The 20,589-nt window shown below is 44.2% G+C and overlaps 1 protein-coding gene across 11 annotated transcripts in view; it reads left to right on the top strand.

Moving 5' to 3' along the window:
* AKAP10 (A-kinase anchoring protein 10) overlaps positions 1-19,330 on the top strand; it is a 67,450-nt gene extending 48,120 nt beyond the window's left edge. For 5 of the 11 annotated variants that reach the window (XM_022560993.3, XM_089900266.1, XM_022560994.3 and 2 more), the window contains 5 exons: positions 145-254; positions 3,088-3,170; positions 7,886-7,938; positions 8,553-8,648; positions 18,832-19,330. In XM_022560993.3, the coding sequence (XP_022416701.1) occupies positions 145-254; positions 3,088-3,170; positions 7,886-7,938; positions 8,553-8,648; positions 18,832-18,897 (408 nt within the window). In that variant the 3' untranslated portion in view covers positions 18,898-19,330. The other 6 variants (XR_002642906.3, XM_022560990.3, XM_022560991.3 and 3 more) reach the window with 6 other exon arrangements.
* The last annotated feature ends 1,259 nt before the right edge of the window (positions 19,331-20,589 follow it).

Below are 20,589 nucleotides of genomic sequence, written 5' to 3'. Positions count from 1 at the left end.
GTTAAACATCTCATTAGTGACAGGGTTGAGTGAAAAGTGCATGTGTTTCAAACACTGAAGATTTTGTACGAATCTGTTATTCCAAACCCAGGACTGATTTGACTCCTGAATAACATACTACTAATTTCACAATTTCTGTTGTAGTCTAGTGTGAAAAAAGCCAGTGTTAAAATTCTGAAAAATTTTGATGAAGCGATAATTGTGGATGCTGCAAGTCTGGATCCAGAATCTTTGTATCAACGGACATATGCAGGGTGAGCATCTTTTTTATTTTTTAATTTAAAAATTGTTTTCTACTCTCTTGAATATACCTGCAATGCACTAGAGCATGGTTAAGGGTGAAGGCTCAGGAGTGACTTCCTGGGTTTCAGTCTTGGCTCAGCCGCTTATGGCAAGCTACCTAACCTCTTTGTGTCTCAGGTTTTTCATCTGTAAAATGAGGATAATATTCCTGCTTCCTTGGGCTGGTGGGATTAAATGAGATAATACGTGAAAAGCATTTAAAACATTGCCGGATGTCAGTGAACACTCGGTAAATATCATTGACATCATTATTCTACCACCATATACGACTCTGATGAGTGTCACGTTTACATAGTGTGTTTTAGGCTATCTCTTCCACATTTCATTGGATTCATATGTTAGCTATTTCAAAGTCTCTGTCTTAAAACCAAAACTAAACTACAAAGATGCCGATATCATTCATCATGGACTGTATAACTATTACTGTTATCCCTCAGTAACTGCAGGGGATTGATTCCAGGACCCCCTCGGATACCAAAATCTGAGGATACTCAAGTTCCTTATAGGAGGTGGCCTAGTATTTTAAGCCTGTATAAATCATCTCTGGATTACTTATAATACCTAATAAAATGTCAGTGCTATGTAGATAGTTGTAAATACAATGTAAATGCTATGTAAATGGTTGGAATGCACAGCAAATTCAAGTTTTGCTTTTTGGAACTTTCTGGCTTTTTTTTCCTAAAGTTTTCAGTCGGCAGTTGGTTGAGTCTGTGGATGTGGAACCTGCAGATACAGAGAACCAACTATACTTGGAAAAATGGAATAAAATGATTCCTTTGTATTTAAGAATTAACTTGGCTGTTTATTTTTTCCTGTAACAGAAAGAAAGTGATTCCTGTGTTACAGCACTTCTTGATCCTTACCACAGATCAAATCATAAAATCACTTCCTCTTCCCTAAAGATGGCTTGAAAACACAGAAACCTGTGTAAAGGCATGATTACCGCACCCCAGTCCTGGCAGTACCATAAAAAAGGGATTTCAACATGTTTAATTGCTTTTACCAGAAAGTAAATTGATATTTGGGAGACCAAGAAGTCTGAAAAATACTTTGAAGTAAATAGAAGGTTATTTTGACCACATTGTCTTCAGCTGTATCAGTGTTGTGGTAATCTTTATTTCTTATTTTAGGAAATGGCGGACAGTAAGCCTAAATGAGTTAATTCCCAAAGATGATATTTATTCTTAAGGAATGGTTGGTTCATTTATTTCAAACCTGACTTAAGAAAGTCTATCAATTGCAAGATGTTTTACTTCTATAGTTTTTTTTGTGTGTAAAATAAATATATTTTAATTTATAAAATTTAAATTTGTAAAATATATATATAGTGTGTAATATACATATTTTTTAAATTATAAAATGGGTCATAAATAGAGAAATAATTATTTTTCTCCATCTTTAGAGATAGTTTTCAGTGTTTGTTTTAGTTTTATGGTTTTAGCATCTTCCTGAAATTTTTCTAAAGGCAAACAAATTTGTATCAGTTGCTATATTGGCACCCATATATTCATTGATGACTTATTAGGAAGGCTGTCTCTAAAATAAGATGCACTTTGCCAGAAATGAAGTAATATATAGGCATCATAGGATTCTTTTTTCTTCTTTTAACTTTTAATTACAAATATATTAATCTCTTCTTATAAAAATTAAATTTACAGATAAGGCTAATGTGCCCTTTGATTACACACCAATGCTTATTTCCCCCCTTCCTTCTCAGGATAGTCACTGTTATGTTATTGTGTATATTTTTGTTTGCTTATTTTTATGTAACTGGTGTTATACTCTATGCTGTATCTTGTGTTTTCACTCATAGTGAGTTTGGAGATTTTTCTGTGTTAGTCTGTACATATTACCTCATTTTTAACTATGTTGTAGTATTCCATAAATAATATTAATTATAGCTCATAACTGTGGCAAAATCTTCCGTAATGTGGTATGTTACTATTTGGCTATTTTGGTATTAATGGGTTATTTAAATGGCTTGCAGTTTTACTGTGATACACAGTATAGCAAAGACTTCCTTTTATATTTCCTTGTACCAAGAAGCAGATTTAAAATTTTCATAGCCCTTAACCAGTTTACAGTTTACCTTTAAAAGGATCTGTACATTTTACATTCTTACCAATCATTAATAAAGTTACTAATTTTCCCCACATCCTTGTCAACAATAAATAATATCAGACTTTAAATGTTTTACCAATCTGGGTTTGTTGCTTATGAGATTGAGCTTCTCTTGTCATGTTTGTTGGTTGTTCAGGTTTTTCTTCTGTGAATTGACTATCATCTCTTCTTCACATTTTTCTGTTGGGTAATTTCTTAGTGGTTTGTTGGAATTCTGTATGTTTATGGTTATTATCAGTTACTGCATCTATTAAAAATAAGACCTCACTGTATTTTTTGCCTTTTAACTTTGCTTTCTATTACTATAGCTTTATAATGTATATAATTATATTTTTATCTTGTTAGGGCAAGTCTTACCTTTTTGTTTCTTTTACAGAATTATCTTGGCTATGCTTGTGCCTTTTCTGTATGAATTTTAGAACTGTGAATTATCTGTTAACTCATGTTTCATAAACTTTGAGGATTTTGAATGGAATTGCATTGAATTAAAGATTGCTTTCTGTGGGGACAGTTCTTTTTGAAATTAGCCCCACTTAGAATAACATGGGGTAGATATAAATTGTATTTCTAGCTTTCTAGATCTAGAAAAGATGCTTAAAAATTATTTTTTTTTTAAATTTTAAATTGATTTTTAGAAAGTATGTTCTTTTCATACTTATTTAGGAAGATGACATTTGGAAGAGTTAGTGACTTGGGGCAGTTCATCCGAGAATCTGAGCCTGAACCTGATGTAAAGAAATCGAAAGGTTTGTGGTGTTTTTATACATTGTATCAAGCCCTTACTCACATTAGTTACTGACTGTAAGTAAAGGATCGTTGAAGATTTAAACTGTCTATTTTGCCAAATAACTGCCATCTCTTGACCTTGTGTTTATAGTCACGAGCGAGTGCAAGGGCTTCGTGTAATCAGGTCTCAGTACAGTCTCTCTCTGAATCAGAAGTTACTGAACTTGCTTTACCGTTACAGAAGGCGCATCTACATGAAAAGATACTCTTCACCTTTGATTTAAAGGCAAAATACCCAATCCAGGTTGGACTTGAGGCTTATCTTGATACCCTTTATTTTACTAAATTTCCTCTAAATTGCTGAAAGTTATTATGAAATATATGTGGAAAATATTAATAGGTTGAAATTGAAATCCTTTGTTTAATCAGCAAAAGAGTGCTTGGTTAATTCCAAGAGTTAAACACAGACATACTCTTTGTGACTGAGCTCAGCTTCCAAACAGTTGGTTTACACAGGAAGATTTAGGAAACCACTGTGGGTCCATTCGATAATATCTAGAAAATTTTCAGTGTGATTGGATTGACAGTATTATCTTGAGTAAAAGATACTAACTTTTGTTAGAAGAAAATGTTCCATTTTGATAAGTGTGTTTAAAATTAAGAGCTATTGGCAGTCTTCCTATTGAATTGAACTGCATTTCTATTCTGTTTATCTTATTTTTTAATGCACGAATTGTTTAGGTAATGATTTGCACCACATTTTTTTTTAATAGCTACTAACTTTAGATTTTGTTTGTTTGTTTATTTTTGGCTGTGTTGGGTCTTGGTTGCCACGCGGGCTTTCTCTAGTTGCAGCTAGCGGGGGCTGCTCTTCGTTGTGGTGCGCGGACTTCTCATTGTGGTGGCTTCTCTTGTTGTGGAGCACGGGCTCTAGGCGCGCAGGCTTCAGTAGTTATGGCACGTGGGCTTCAGTAGTTGTGGCTCATGGGCTCTAGAGCGCAGGTTCAGTAGTTGTGGCTCATGGGCTTAGTTGCTCCGTGGCATGTGGGATCTTCCCGGGCCAGGGCTCGAACCCGTGTCTCCCACATTGGCGGATTCTTAACCACTGCACCACCAGGGAAGCCCTGCACCACTTTTATGTTGATGAATAATCTACTTTGGGGTCAGATATAAATTAACAGAGTAAACAAAAAGTGCAACAATTGTTGAAATAATTTAAACGAAGGAAGGGCCTGTTAACCTATTTGTCTTTATTAGTTTATCCAAAAAATTGATTTTATTTCCTATTTAGCCAGAGAATTCTGAGGTACACAGTTGGGAAAGTGTAAAGACCGAAGGAAGTCTGCACAGCTTATTCTGTAAATAATTATTGAGTGCCTCTGTGCACTCAGACTCACGGGGCAGTTAGAAGATACAGAGCCTGTTGTTAAGAAACTTACAGTCCAGTAGTGTCTTTTATTGGGTAGAAGTTGAATACTAGGAAGAGATCAGTGGTAGCCTAGGTGTAGAGAAAGTGCTGGACAACCTCTGGAGGTATCGGTCAGGAAGGCCTCCACTGTCATCAGGTAGCTTCTGTCAGAGACGGTAATGGGGTCCCCAGTAATAATAGAGTCTCTGAGCTGTTTGGGTTTTTTTTCTGAAGCTGGTCTTATTCCTTTGACAGCTCATGAGGTGCTGCTGCTCCAGAGAATAGGTGTTGGGTGTTTGCAGTTTGTTTTTGTATTATATGAATTAAGATATATTAAAGATATATGAGTAAAGATGAAGGTAAGATGTACAAAAAACTTCCGCAAATCACTGTCTCTGCTTATTCTATTCATTCAGTCTCTTCATATTATTCATTTGTTCATTCATTCTAACATTTGAGTGCCTACTATATGCATCTACTGCTCTAAATACTGGGAAGAAAATAAGATTCCTGCCCTCATGGAACTAACGTTATAGTGGAGGGACAGTAAACAGATAAATACAGTGTGTGTGTGTGTTTGTCTGTCTGTGTTTATACACAGACATATAAGCAGAGTGAGAGACTGGAAGAGTGGTGGGTAGTGCTGTCTTAGAAGTGGTTGTCAGGAAAGGTCTAACTGAGGAAGTAGCATTTTGAGTAGACACCTGAGCAGGACGGGGGACTAAGCCCTGGCTCATTCGAATCGTAGATGATGCATCTGTGGGTACCGCCTCCTTGTTCTACAGGTGAAGAAGTTGAGGATCAGGGAAATGGTAACTCGTTACGGATCACAGAGCAGATAGAGCGCAGCCTTGAGCTTTGGTTCAGAATACCACGTTTGTTTGCAGTTCAGCTCTGCTTCGTCCCCCTTCATCTCCTTGCTGAGGGCAGCTGCAAAGAATGTTTGTCATTTACCAACCTGTAGTTTCATTTTGGATTTTAAAGCTCTGATAGTAGAGCACAGAAGAAAGGGCTATGTTTTGGGGCGGGTGTATCTCAGAAGCTTCTGAGAATGTGAGAACTTTGCTTTCAGGGCAAGCAAGGTAATTTTAAAAGTTACCTTCACATCATCTAGGAGAAAGTGTAACAAGAAGGAATGGTAGAGGATGTTGTGAGAAGGTAGTCCCTGCAGTGGCAGTCTCCTCATGCACCGGTGCAGTGGTGGGAGATAGAGCCACGTGTACGCTGTGAAAGCCCGCGCATGTCATACTAGGAAGCCTGCGGTACTGTCTGTTGAGCAGCAAAGATTTCTAAGCAGAGTGCAGTGAGATGCTTTTTTCTGGCTGTAGTCTGCGAATGAATTGGAGTTGGGGAGAGACTGGTATCAGAGATTCAGGTAGTAGTCAGGTAGTATAATTTGCTAGTAATGTAGATAGAAGAAAAAGAGGACCCGAGGATAGGTAGTGGTAGCAGGAACTAGAAGGTCAGATTTATAAGACTTCCAAGGGGGAATTCAGGAGACTACATCCAAGGTGGAATTTGGTGACAGATTTCATACGGAGAGCAGATGAGTTTTCTAATATCGGTTCTCTAGGTGAAGCGTTACGATGTTAATTTTTAATACAGGATTAAATTAATTTCTGAGATAGAGGCTACAAGAAAAAGAGTACATGGGAGATAGAAGAGCTCAACTCGGAACATGTCATGTTTGAGGTGCCTTAGGACAATTTGTAAGTATTGGTTTGACACCCAATGACAAGTTTTTGAGTTATTTGCATTTTGAAGGAAGTTAAAGCCACAGGAGGGGATGAGATGCCCCAGAGAGAAAGTGCCGAACGGAATGGAATCCTGATGAAGCTCCTTGTTAAAGGGGGCAGGGATGCACAGGAGTCAAAGACATTAGAGGGCATTAGAAGAGGAGGAGGAAGTGTTCACAAGTACGCTGCCAACAGGGTGACTGCAGGGGAGCCCGAGGACAGAGCATTGCGGCAGGGGTGAGACTATAGGCAGAGTATGTAAAGTTGTGGCCCTGCTGGCTCTGCTTGGCTATAAAATTTAACTAGATCAGTGTTCAAACTTTTAGCTAATAATACAAAACATTGGGTTTCCCTGGTGGCTCAGTGGTTAAGAATCCACCTGCCAAGGCAGGGGACACGGGTTCGAGCCCTGATCCGGGAAGATCCCACATGCCGCGGAGCACCTGAGCCCGTGTGCCACAGCTGCTGAGCCTGCGCTCTAGAGCCTGTGAGCCACAACTGCTGAGCCCACGTGCTGCAACTACTGAAGCCCACACGCCTACAGCCCGTGCTCCGCAGCAAGAGAAGCTACCACAATGAGAAGCCCACATGCCGCAATTAAGAGTAGCCCCAGCTCGATGCAACTAGAGAAAGCCTGTGCACAGCAACGAAGACCCAACACAGCCAAAAATAAATAGATAAATAAATAATAAATTTGTAATAATAATTTTTAAAAAAAGAAAGCCACTGTTTTAAAAAATAAATAAAATAAAAATATATTAAGGGGAAAGGATCCAGGTTTTGTTTTTTTTCATGAATGCTACAGTTTACTATAGCGTATCCCAGTCATTGAACTAATCAGGATCTTGCCTAAGAAATAATCTACCAACCACTTAGTTTAAGGCAAAGTTAGGGTGTGAGCCTATATGTATTAATGAAAGGATAAGCTGTGTATTTTATACCTGGAAATAGAGGCTAGCCTACGTCCTTGGTGACTCCTCAGCATCTAGAGTACAGATGTAGATAGACTTGTGTGTCTCCTGGGAAGTTGAGGTGTATTATGGCCTGGACAGAGCATGGCTGTTTAAAACTCTGATCTTACCCAGCAAATTTACACAGACCAGAGATCCAGCATGTAGCAGCACAATCTGCGCTGGAAGCCCTTTTGTAGGAGCTGATGCAAAAGATTGATGTACATGACATCTCCTGACGTACTGCTAGATTCTTATCTCAAGACCAGATCCTCGTCATGGTTTTATTTGATCTTTGAATGTTTACTGCAGATGTAACACTACATGATAGTTTCTTTCATCAAGTGAGGAGAATAGAAGAAACATCTAGAGCTCTAAAACAGCTTTTCAGAGTTTTTCAAACCATAATATTTGCAAGTTAAATACTCTGCTATGGAGCCAATATAATCAGTTTTTATTAATGGTAATATTCCTTAATTTTGGGGTGAGGTTGTACCCCCAAAATAGTATCTTTTAAAAAAGATAACATCTTTAAAAAAAGAATATCTTTTAAAAGCTGGGAAATAGATGTTTATATAAGAGCATTTTTTAATGTAAAATTATGCATGAGGTCTACATTCAACTTTGGCTTTGTTTACTAGGATCCATGTTCTCTCAAGCTATGAAGAAATGGGTGCAAGGAAATACTGATGAGGTAAATTCTGCTTTTAGCGTAAACAGATTCCTGTTTATAAGGGACACTTACTCTAAGCAAGGTTTCGAGTTTTCTCTTTCCTTAGTTCCCTTGCTTAAGCAGCATGGTACATCCTGCTTCCTTATCTAGGAGATAACAAGAAGGTGTGGGCCCTCCCTAGCATCTCACAGTTGTCTGGTAGAGGCAGTGGAGGTATCCTCAGTCCAGAGACTCTGGCCAGTGAAAAATATCCAAGCAGTCAAGGTTCCATTAATCAGCAGAGGCACCAGTAACAGTGTAGAAACAAAAGCTCAGTGTTTCCTTCCTCGCTGTCTGTTACACTTTCAGAAGTAGAGGCTTGCTTTTTGAATAGTTAAGTACATTGAAAGATGAGAGTGGGAAAGAAAGACGTTTTGACCACCTAACGTGAAAATAGTCATGATGTCGGATAGACAGTGAAGAGCATGTTAATATATCACAACCAGAGTGTGGCCCGGGTCCTTTCATACATGGGGACGTGCTTCTTCCCAAATAAGTAGAAATGATATGCATATACAGGTGTGTTTAGAACATGAATAATGTTTGCTTATTCTGCTAGTGAATAACCATCATCAACAGTTTAATTCCTTTTATAGGCCCAGGAAGAGCTAGCTTGGAAGATTGCTAAAATGATAGTCAGTGACGTTATGCAGCAGGCACAGTGTGATCAGCCGTTGGAGAAGTCCACAAAGGTAAGGAGAACTTGTGTTCTGATCTAGCGTGTGTAAAACTGGAGAGAATTAGATCCCAGACGCACACAAATTTAAAAGGGCATAAGGGAGCTTCTGCTTCTGCCGTTGAAGGGTTAACTGCTATAGGAATTGCCCTCTCATTATAAACAACTAGAAAACTGACAAACTAAATGAAACAGCTATTTCCAGATATTAGACAACACGCAGTAGAGGACTTTGATCCTTGAAAGGAAGGTAACATTGAGATGATCCCTAGTTCACTTCCTGGAAGCAGTTTCCAAAGTGTAGGGAGGACAAACTGTAAGCTTTCAATGAATTTTAAAGGATTGAAAGCATACAGTTTCTTCTCTGACCATAAAGGAATTAAACAAGAAATCAGTAACAGAAAGACACATGGAGGGAATTCCCTGGCTGTCCTGTGGTTAGGATTCTGGGCTTTCACTGCTGAGGGCCTGGGTTCAGTCCCTGGTCGGGGAGCTAGGATCTCACAAGCTGTGTGGCACAGCCAGAAAAAAATAAAAGAGAAAGAAAGATATGTGGAAAATCCCCAAATATTTTGAAATTAACATACTTCTGAGTAACCCATTAGTCAAAGAAGAAATCAAAAGGAATATTAGAAAATATTTTGGACTGAAAACACAACATAGTAGAATCTGCCCTCCCTATTCGTGGGCTCCACATCTGAAGGTTTCACATCCATGGATTCAACCAGCCACGAATCAAAAATATAGTAAAAAAAATTTTTTTCCATAAAGTTCCAAAAAGCAGAACTTGAATTTGCCATGGCCTGGCAACTATTTACATAGCGTTTGCATTGAATTAGGTATTATAAGTAAGCTAGAGGTGATTTCAGATACACAGGATGAGGTGTGTAGGTTATATGCAAACACTGTGCCATTTTATGTAAGGCGCTTGAGCATTCTCGGATTTCGGTATCTGCAGGGGTCCTGGAACCAATCCCCCACCATTACTAAGGGACAACTATATTTGTGGGATACTGCTAAAGCAATTCTTATAGGTAAATTTATAGCATTAAATATTTATATTAGAAAAGAGGAAAAGTCACAGTCTTCTATCTTAAGAAACTAGAAAATGAGTAAATGAAACCCAAAGAAAGCAGAAAGAAGGAAGTAATAAAGATAAAGGTGAATATCGATTACTTTTTTTTTTTGGATCTACTAAGTCATTTACACCTTCCATTTTGTTGTTGCCTCTTCTCTCACTTTTCCCTTTCATGTGACTTTGGTTTTTTTGTTTGGTTTTTTGTTTGTTTGTTTGTTTGCTTTGCGGTACGCGGGCCTCTCACTGCTGTGGCCTCTCCTGTTGTGGAGCACAGGCTCCAGACGCGCAGGTCCAGCGGCCATGGCTCACGGGTCCAGCCGCTCTGCGGCATGTGGGATCCTCCTGGACCAGGGCACGAACCCGTGTCCCCTGCATCAGCAGGCGGACTCTCTGGGTTGTTTTTTTAAGTACTACTTTAGGAAGGAGTGAATTGAATGGATGTGATCAATGTGCTATCTTTACCTGGAGGTCAACAACAGTAATCATTAGGAAATTCTGACTCGCCCCCAACTGAATACTCTGTTTTTCTATGGCTTCACCAGCTGTGCCCACAAGAGCCACACAAATAACCCAGCAAATTGGAGGCAGCCACTTAGCACCCCCAGTTATCTCTTCAGGCAAAGACTCCCAGTTCCTCCACCACCTTTGCTTTCTGTAACTTGAGTTGACTCACAAAGACTTCATGTGATAGGAGAACCTCTGCTCAGACTCTTTGTGAAGGTGTTAAACTCTTCTGTCTACTTGATCAGGAGTTAGGAACACTATGTTAGTTACCTGTGTTCAGATGGAGGCGTGAACTTAGATTTGGGTCCAGCATCACCTTTCCTTGCTAACTTTGTAGCCAGCTTCTTACTCTGTTATTACCAGAGCTTGGTTTAATTTTGAACTTTTCACTGAGCTGATTCATACCAAAACTCTGTTTACTTGCAGACTCCATCCTCTTTTCTATGTAAGGGTGATAATTTTTGCCTGTATTCACTGGCTCAGTCAAACCCAGAATAGCAAATAACATGGTAAAGGTGTATAAAGAAGTGCAAGGTAGTTAGGTTGTGGCTCCCCACTGTCATGCTGATGATCAAATGTTTGACTGTGACGTGTTCTTTAGAACCATTTTGGAAAGCAGATGTCTAAACTTAAGGCTTTTCATTGGAGTTGTGTGCTCAGATTTTATCACCGTATGCTTTTCATTTCTAAGATACACAGATATATTTTGCTTTTAACCTTGCTGGACCTTCTCTTTGGCTGGCCAAGATGATTGTCCTGTCTGTCCCTTAGGAATCAGCGGTGTATTGGTATGGAAAAAGCAGTAGGCCGGCAGACCTCGTTCAGTCCATTTTTAGTATGTGTGACCTTTTGCAAGTTAATTTTCTCCGGTCCCTTCATTTCCTTATCAGTAGATCAGAGAAGTTGGACAAGAAAATCTAAGATCCCCTGTAATTCTCATTCCATGAATGTGTGAATGTGAGAAGTCCTGCACCCACAAAGGAGTACCCAACCCCTCTTTAACCCCTGTGGATACCTCTCTGCTTTGAATCACCTACTCTACATTTGTCTATAGAAAGCACTTGGGCATTTAATGTAAATGACCTCACAGCATTACTGAATTGTTTCATGTGTTTATGTCCCATCTCACAAATAGCAGGGACCATGTCTTCTGTGATGTTTGTTTCCTCCCCAGTGTGGTGAAAAAGAGGGCTCAGCCTCAGAAGCTTGGTCTTAGGAGGCCAGAAGAACAAAGCTCTGTTTTCTTTCTAAAGGCTTTGGCGCATTCCATATTATGGCTCTGTCTTCATCTAATGAATCCCCTGTGGATGGTCACTTAGGTCATTTGGGATCATTCCCTGTTACAAACAATACTTTGATGAATGTGTATGTAAGTCTTTGCCCTCTCTTATGAGTATGCTTTAGAGTTAATTCCTAGAAGCAGAATTATCTGTCAAAAAGTAGATGTTCCGTTCTAGTATCTGTTGCCAAAACGGAAAGATAAAAGCAAGTCTGGGTGCCAGTCCTCGTTATATAACCTTCAGGTGGGTTGCTTGGCCTCCTTAGGCTTCCATTCACTCAGCTGTAAATGAAGATAATTAGGGCATTTTACCTCCCGTGACTGTAGTCAGGTCCTGGCTGTCATGAACGCTGGTATGTAGTAGGCGCTCACCAAGTGTAAGTGTTGGTGCCCTTATTCCTTAATCTGTGATGGTAATGTTTCACTGGTTGTAGAAATGTACCTTACCTTTTTCTTTTCCTTTCTTTCATCAGCTATGACTCAAGACCTGAGATAAAGGAAATCTGCTTTTGGAAAATAGGAGCACTTTTTTCCTTTGGTTGGATTCTTCCCCACAGCCAGTGAAAACAGAGCACTGTATTTCTTCTCACTGTTGTTCCCAAGACAGAATGGCAGACAATCCTAGACTTCCACCGTCGGCAGGGTGTCGCGTAGACACGCCTGCACGTGATGATCGCACAGTGAAGGTCTAGAGACAGAGTGGTGGTGTTTACATTACTAGAGAATTACTAGTTTTCCAATGGCAATAACCCATGTGTGGAAGAGTGTTACTCCACTGGGATAGGCAGGGGCCACACGCTATGGGAGACGCAGAGGCGTAGAGCCGGTATTTGATGCACCTCCCTTGGCGGTGACCCACCCCAACAGCATCAGACAGCGGGTACCAGAGGGGCCTCACTTGGTCTTCTGAACAGGCAGGTGAGTCGGCCCCTCAGGAGCCAGGCAGTGTGGTGCCAGCAGGTGGCTTTTCTTCCGGGGAGCGGGGTCTGCGCAGAGGCGTTAATTTGGAAGGAAGCTAACGGGCCGTGAGTCAAGTCTTGGTGACGTTGTCCTCCCCTTTGGTGACAGTGTATGGTTTTCACGTTTTAATTGCTCCTGAGACGCAGTACTCTTAAAACCAGCTCCCCCGCTGCCGGAAGGGCGAGCCTCTGCACTGCAAGTGGTAGGACTTGCTCCTCCGAGATTCTGGGCTCCGGTGACGTCACCTCCCCTCAGAGTACTTGTGGAAAGGGATGTGCAACAGCCATCACTCCAGTTTTCCCCTGTGGTTCCTTGAACAAAATGTTTATTCCCAGATTGTAGAGTTTTTAAAGAAGGTGGGCGGGCAGGTGTGGGGACAGAGAGGCACTCAGTTCTGACTCTCTCCTCTTCTTTGCTCTGCGCTGGGAAATGTGCAGGTTGTGGCCTTTTTCTTCTGTCTGTGGGGCAACGAGAGGCCCCTCCCTGCACTTCCACTTGGTCAGCTTCAGGGTCTGGACCTCGCTGCCATGGGCGGGGCCGCCCTGTCAGCCAGCACACTCCATGCAGGCGGTGCCAGTGCTGCCTCACCACATGGACTGTTGGAGGGAAAGAATGTTCTCTTAGGTGTTACTGCTTGTGCTCAGACTTTGCAAAAAATACATATATACACATATGAATATATAATTATCACCTCTGTCCTTGAGAAAGTCTTGAATGAACAGAGAATTTATTCCACTGCAATATTTGGTTGTATAGATATGCACTGTTTCATCAACAGAAGAAGCAGAAAGGCTGTGTATGAGTTTTTGGTACTATGTACCACCTCTGTTATTCTTCTAAAGTGAAGTATTCATGTACTTAAACCATATTCTATTTAATTGTGTTTGATTTTAAAATATATATATATGAATTATATTTAAAATTGTGTCAACTTTCTGCTTTCAGGGCATTTATGGCTCCTCTGTTGAGATGTGTTGATTCTTCCCAATATTTCCATTTGCTTTACAAGAACCCAGAACATGAGCCACTCCTGGACTCAGCCTTGTGTTTGGAGCGTATGGCATAGACCTGAGGTGTTATTAGATGCATATGCTGTGATTGACTCACTTTGTTCTTTTAACAGAATATTTCCATCCACTTCACTTTGCTTCAACCTTTAAATAACAGAAAAGCAATATAAAGGTCATAGAATAAACTGTGGTTTTGGGTGACTCTTGCTGCCTCTGCATGGTTTGAAATAACATTTTCCGTAAGACTCTAGGCTATTTAAGCTAGTGCTTTCAGTTAAGATACTGTCCAGTCATGTCTTTGTGTGCATTGTGTGCTTCGGAGCTAGAGATGTCGGTAGTTGTAAGGTTCTTAAAAGGAAAAGAATAGCAAGTTTGAGACTGAGTTACTTTTTCTGCCCCACCCACTGTAGGACACAGAAGCAAAGTGTGGCCTGAAACTGGTAGCCAGACGAGACATATGCTCTCACGGAGCTCCTTGCGCTTATTTTCAGATCAGGATTGGAATCATCTGACCTCGAGTGCCAGGCTCTGTGTGGTGTGCCCACAAAATAGGATTCCCTGGCAGGGTTTTTATAGGTGCAGTGAATCAGGTGAACATCCGGCTTTATCACGATGTTGACATCAATGCATATTGTTAAAAAAAAAAAAAAAAATGTCAGTGAAAAGGGGTACCTTTTGTAACTGGGCGTGTCTTCATCACTCATGTAAGATGTGATGAAAATTAAAAAAACAAGTACCAGCCTAGCCCAGTGAAGGTCAGTAAAACAGGGAGCAACTTTTTGTAACCTTTTCTGCTTGGGTTTCAGCTTCAGTACAAGTTTGTAAAATGCCGGTCATTTACGTTTCTGAAGCTTTGGCTAGTTCAGTAAGCATTTGGAGGGGAAGGTCGCTCTGAATAGAAAAGTACAGACGTCTTTGTTTTAAGTACTGATAGCTAAGCACTGCTGAAGCGGCGGGCGCCTCTCTCAGTACCGTGCTGTGGGGCCTTTTGTACACAAGGGCCTCGTCCCTCCCCTCCCCCGCACACCAGTTGATCAGACCAGGGTTGATCTTCTCCCGATCCAAACAGGCCCAAGAACATTCTTTATCCAAAGAATTTTGCAAAGGGCAGGAGACATCCCAGTCCCTGTCTGGGGTGATAGCACGTATGGGGCACTTGCAAGTCAGGACCCCTGAGCCGGTGCCACGTGGACGAGCAGAGATGTGTACAAGCAGAAATGACAGACACGAGAGCAAGTGGGTGAGAGCAGCTGCCTTGTAGCCTGGAGGTGGTGAAGGTTTCTGGCTCTAGTCCTGCATCCTTGCCGTGGACTCCATCAGTTCCTCGGGTATCCTTAGGATGCACTTTGGCTTTTTAAAAGTCAGTCTCAAGGGAGTTTTTCCTTTGCACAACCAAAAGGACCTTGACTACAGTACTACCAGATTGATGTAATCACTAATGATCGCATGTGCTCAGCATGTTTGCAAAATACTGGTGAATTCTGGAGAATTTTTCTTCAGTAAACCTTCCTTGGTCATTTTGTATATTCTCTCAAAATGGAATCCTAAACTCACGGAACTAAAAGACACTCCCTCATTTTTCCAGGGGGGAGTTACTCAGGCCTGGGAAAAGGGCAGGTCTTTGGCCTTTTGTTGGATGGTCACCTTCTGGACCAGGGCCTTTGCACGCTTCCCAACTTCCTTCTGAAGGATAAACACCATTCCCACTTCAGCACCTACAATAAAACCCAGAAATAGAAGGGCATTTCTGTTAATGAGTGATAAAAACTTCAAATGAGGGAGGGCAATGATTATCACAAACTTTGTAAGTGCTGACCATTTCTACGTACTAGGCAAGGTGTCTGGGCTTTGGCTGGGGCCGGAAGCAGGAGTAAGTTCCAGCAGGACATTCAAGGTTACAGCTTCAAAGACCCACCAGGACAGCTGCTGTGCGGGGCCCTCTGCAGATGAGCCCTGGGACGCCGCGGAGGCCTCTGCTTGGGCTCAGGAGTAGGAAGTGGGGTCCTCCGCGGACTCGGGGGGTGGGTGGAAAGGGCCAGCAAAAGCCTGGAGGGCGTTCGTGACCACGGAGGAAAGCCCGTCTGCTGCCTGTCAGTCGGAGTTGGAGCTCTTCCCGCTTCGTGGTTCATGCCAACGGGTGTTTCCTCGTCTGGTCCCTCCACGCTGCCTGCTCTGGCTGGCGCACTGCCCGGGCACGATGGGGCACCCACGGGGCTGCTCCTCAGCTGCCCCCGAGGGAGCACTCGTGAGCCCAGGCAGGGGTGGCTGGACCCCGTCGGCGGTGGGCGGGCAGGTGCCCGGATAGAGTGGCTTCCATTCAGCCAAAGGCAGCTGCCATTTGCCAAGGAGCAAGTGAGGGTTGTGACAGTGGCGTTTCCTCGGACGCCTGACTCCCCGATCTTGAATAGCCGCCAGGCTTAGCCCGAAATGACCCCACGCCGGCCTCCACCTCCATCCCGGTAAGAACCCCACCTGTGGGCACCTCATGGAACGGCCCGAGCTGGGCCTCCAGACCAAGCAGAGCTCCCCATCTTGGCAAAGGGCCCTTTGTTCTTTCTAATGAGAGAGCTGCCGGGTTAGCAGGTGTTCACCTACAAAGTGTTGATGGTGCAGGGACGCAGGAAGGGGTAAAAAAAACCTCTGGGCCCCCTGGAGCTTCCATTCTACCGAGGAGGTAGAGGTTGGAGCTTCATCTGAAGTGGGTGCTGGTATTTTTCACTCAAGACAGCCCTTTGTTTTTATTTTTATTTTTTTTAATTTTTTTTTGCGGTACGCGGGCCTCTCACTGCTGTGGCCTCTCCCGTTGTGGAGCACAGGCTCCGGACGCGCAGGCTCAGCGGCCATGGCTCACGGGCCCAGCCGCTCCGTGGCATGTGGGATCTTCCCGGACCGGGGCACGAACCCGTGTCCCCTGCATCGTCAGGCGGACTCTCAACCACTGCGCCACCAGGGAAGCCCCAAGACAGCCATTTGAGCCAGTGATTTAACACCCTCCCAAAGCCCTTCCTGGCAGAGGTCACCAGGTTTCGTGACCTCTTGCCCGCGCCCTTCCACGTGCCCCCAGAGGGCCGGTGGCTGTGCGGCTCCATTTCCTCGCCGTCACCTGGCTGACAGCGAGGGGTGGGCACCTTGACCCCGGGCCCTTCAGGCTGCTCTCTGATTCGGGTGGGCCTAGGAGCAGCCACAGCCCCGTGGGGCTCTCTGTAGAGCTCCGGGAAATGTGGAGCCTTAGAAGCTAGAAACAAGGGGACCAATGTAGAGTTATTACACGCAGGTGATATAAAAACCCCAAGCTTGGAAAACCCAGCTCCCTACTGAGCTGATGCCAAGAGGTGATCAGCCCCTCCCGAGTTCTCCTTTCACGAGAATAACCAGCACTTGTGTACTTGCCGTGTGCCGGCCTCTCTCTCAGGTAACCCGTGTGACAATCTTCTAAGCGTGTACTTTTCCCTCGTTGTAAATGAGGAGACTGAGGCTCTGGAGGCAAAGGAATTCTCCAGGGGAATCAAGTCCAGGCAGCCATTAAAAACATTCCATTAGCTTAAAGCAGCGGTTCTTAACACTTGCGTGTGCATCAGGATGCCCCACAGAACATGTTAAAATGGATTGCTGGGCCTCCACCCCTCCCCCCTGCCCACAGTTTCTGAGTTGGTAGGTCTAGGGTGGAGCCTGAGAATGTGGATTTTAGCAAATTCCCAGCTGCTGCTGCTCACAAGACCACACTTTTGAGAATCACGGCCTTAGAACCTGTCCTGTAAATTGGGAAACACATGTTTTCATTCCCTTCTATTGGGCCACAGAAGTGTAATTTGAGATCTATTACTCATTCACTCAAGCACATAAATCCTTTATCAGTATTCAGGTATTTGTCAAAGCCGAGGGGACCCAGACACCAACCCGCTGTCTCATTGCCTGGGCAGGTCTGAGGCCGTCCAGGCAGGCGTCTCCCCCGGGGGTGCGGCTTGGAAGAGGCCCAGACCAGCCTCAGCCCCCCAGTGCATTTGCTGGGGACAGTGCACGTGTCCTCCCTTCAGGGCTGAGTCCGGGCTGGTGGGTCACACCAGGGTCCCGGTGGAAGCTTTTGCACAAATCCTGCCTGGTCCACTTCCTTCCAGCTTGTCCCCCAGGTCCTCGATGCCACCTGCCCCTGAGGCCCTGACCAGGCCTCTCCTGCCCCCTCTCCATTGCTGCCTCTTTTTCAGGTCCCTCCCGCAGGGCTCGGGTGCCTTGTTCCCCTTCCTCTGTCTTCTCCCTTCAGCACACGCTTCCTGGGGGCCAGCTGTGGGCGTGTCCCCAGAGCAGACACTGCCCACCCTCCTTGCTGCCTAGGAAACAAACCCTGACACATTGCTGGGGTGAGTGACCTGCTGGGGGCAGCCTAGGTGGACCCGAGTTTCATGGACTCCTGATCGCAGTCTTGCCCTGGAACATGCCCACTGTTTGTTCCCTCAAGACTGTACCCTCCCCTCCCCTCCCCCAAATGGACCAGGACTCCACATCAGCATCGCCCATGACTGCCCACTGCTGGCCCAGCCCTGCCATGTCTGTGCTCCACATCCTCCGTTACTGCCTGAGGAGGCTGTCCTCTTATCTTCTTACCCAGCTCGGGTCCACTCGCCCGCGCACAGCATGGCCAAGCCACTGACACAGGGTGAAGGAAAGTGCAGCATTTACTGTAGAACCCCAAGCAAAGAACTGGCAGCTCTTGCTCTAAAGACACAGGGCTTTCAGGGAAGGGTTTTAAAGACAGGGTGAGGGAAAAGGTCAAGGGGTGTGTGATAAGCTTGTGCACAAGTCTCTGGTTGGCTGGAGGTGTGGTAACAGGGTGGTGGCTCAAGAATCTCAGTCATCAGCCTTCTGGTTCCAACCTGTCTGGGGTCTGTGTGCTGGTGGTCAGCATGCAGCTAACTTCTTCCACCTGGTGGGGGTTTCAGTATCTGCAAAACAGCTCAAGGATACGGCTCAGGATGTTACCTATAGCCCTTGAGGAACTAAAGGTCTTTTGGCTTTGTTCTATGGCTAAACTATTACTATTTTGTTCTGTTTGACTGTTTCCTTTTGGTTTTGCATTTTCTCACTTCTCTGATTAAATCTGCTCTTTGGACCTCGGGGAAGGCCTAGGAGGCTAAAGCTTTTCATCAGACAAGAGGTGGGGGACACGGGGGTGGGTCGGTCCCGGGAAGCCCCTGCGGGGTCCTGCCCGGCCCACTCTGGCTCTTTCTTCGGAGCTTTCATCCCTTTCTCACCCCTACCCCAGCAAACTGCACTGTCCATGATGGCGACCCCGCCTGGGGCTCTCCAGTCACACCCATGGCCAGACTGTCATCTCCTGCAACTGCTCTACCTCTGGTTTCCCCTCACATTTCAGCCCCCGGCAACCTCAAGCCATGCAAGCTTTGCAGGGTTACAGATGCCTCCTATTGGAATGGGTTGAAAGAGGAGTGAGAAGAAGCTTGCGAGTGATCCCAGGGGTTTTCCCCTCACTGTTACTAGAGTTGGACTTTGTAAACCAGCATCAGAGAGCAAGTTCAAAAGCAATAAGTGAGTAGTTTTGTTATAAGGATGACAAGCGGGGGCTGGGGAGGACCGTGCTGATGTGGGACTTGGGTTAGTCTTCCCAGTACCAGTGTGGGACACGTGTCTCATGCATCGCAAACAACTTAGATACAAGGAGAAACACTTCGAGAAACCGTAGCTCTATCGTGATGAAGACTTTGGTGTCCCAGATGCACATATAGTGTGAATAACATTGTTACTTGAAATGGGAGATGGGGAAAAAAAGCAATATTTTGTACTGATGTATTCTTGTATATAATGTTATTTTAAATATGCATGTGTAACTAAATAAATTAGATATTATAACTAGACATCTGACTATTTTGTCAACATTCCAAAAACTTTAAACTCAGATTGATACCTTACTTTTTTTTTTTTTTTTTTTTTTTTTTGCGGTACGCAGGCCTCTCACTGTTGTGGCCTCTCCTGTTGCAGAGCACAGGCTCCGGATGCGCAGGCTCAGCGGCCATGGCTCACGGGCCCAGCCGCTCTGCGCCATGTGGGATCTTCCCGGACCGGGGCACCACGAACCCGTGTCCCCTGCATCGGCAGGCGGACTCCCAACCACTGCGCCACCAGGGAAGCACGATACCCTACTTTTTTTTTTTTTTTTTAATTTTTTCTTTAGGAAAATTGGGGCTTGCCTTAAATATAGAATCACTTATATCATTCATTACCTCCCTGTGGTCTGCTGAATAAAATCCAAATTCCTTATTCAGCACTGAACGCCCTGGCTGACCCAGCCTCCAAGACCTTGGAACCCTAGACCCTTAGCTCCGCCTCCCCACACTCTTCCCCTTTGGGGTTCTGCAGACTTCCCCCCTACACTCTGCCTCAGGAAGCCCTTCCCCTTCAAAGACTCACTCCTCCCCCTCCTCCAAGACCCTCCCTGATGTCCGGTCCCCCTGAGTCCCCCAAGCACATCCTCACACAGCATCCAACTCGGCCTTATCGCAGCTGGGTCCTGGCCCTGTCTGTCCCACCCAATGTGCGCGAGCTTTTCCCAGGGAAGGGTCCCAACCAGGGAGCGTTGCCCAGGAGATGCTGGGGAAGAAAAGAGAAAATTCGCTTTAAATGAACCAGTCACAGCTCGTGGTCTTCCTGGGCTCATCTGCCCAGAATCGCGACCAAGGCCTCCCATGCCTTAGGGGCTGAAGGGGTCCCTACCTGCTGGCGGCAAGAGGCTGACGTTGAGGTAGATATCTCAACCCAGGTCCAGCAGCTCACAGGTTGCCCAAGTGTCCTGAGACCCTTTCAGAAGGTCTGCAAGGTCAAAACTATTTTCGTAGTAACACTAAGACGTGAATTGTCTTTTTCACTATGTGAATATTTGCATTGATGATGCAAAAGCGATGGTGACCCCCTAGCAGGAATCTGGACACACTGTGCCAGTGGTCACCGTACTCTTCCCCGCCAGGCACTTGCCATTTAAAAAAAAAGAGCCAGTTTCCCATAAGAGTGTCTTGATGATGCAGTAACAATTATTAATTTTATTAAATCTCAACCCTCAAGTGCCTGTTTTTAATGTTACGTGGGACAACACGGGAAGGACACAGGAAGCCCTTCTGCA

The sequence above is a fragment of the Delphinapterus leucas genome, chromosome 19 (assembly GCF_059928025.1).
Source record: "Delphinapterus leucas isolate spDelLeu-1000000601 "Yukka" chromosome 19, BTC_Dleu_Yukka2, whole genome shotgun sequence".
Classification (NCBI taxonomy): domain Eukaryota; kingdom Metazoa; phylum Chordata; class Mammalia; order Artiodactyla; family Monodontidae; genus Delphinapterus; species Delphinapterus leucas.
The sequence above is the reverse complement of the archived record's forward strand: the minus strand, read 5'-3'. Positions and strand labels throughout refer to the sequence as shown.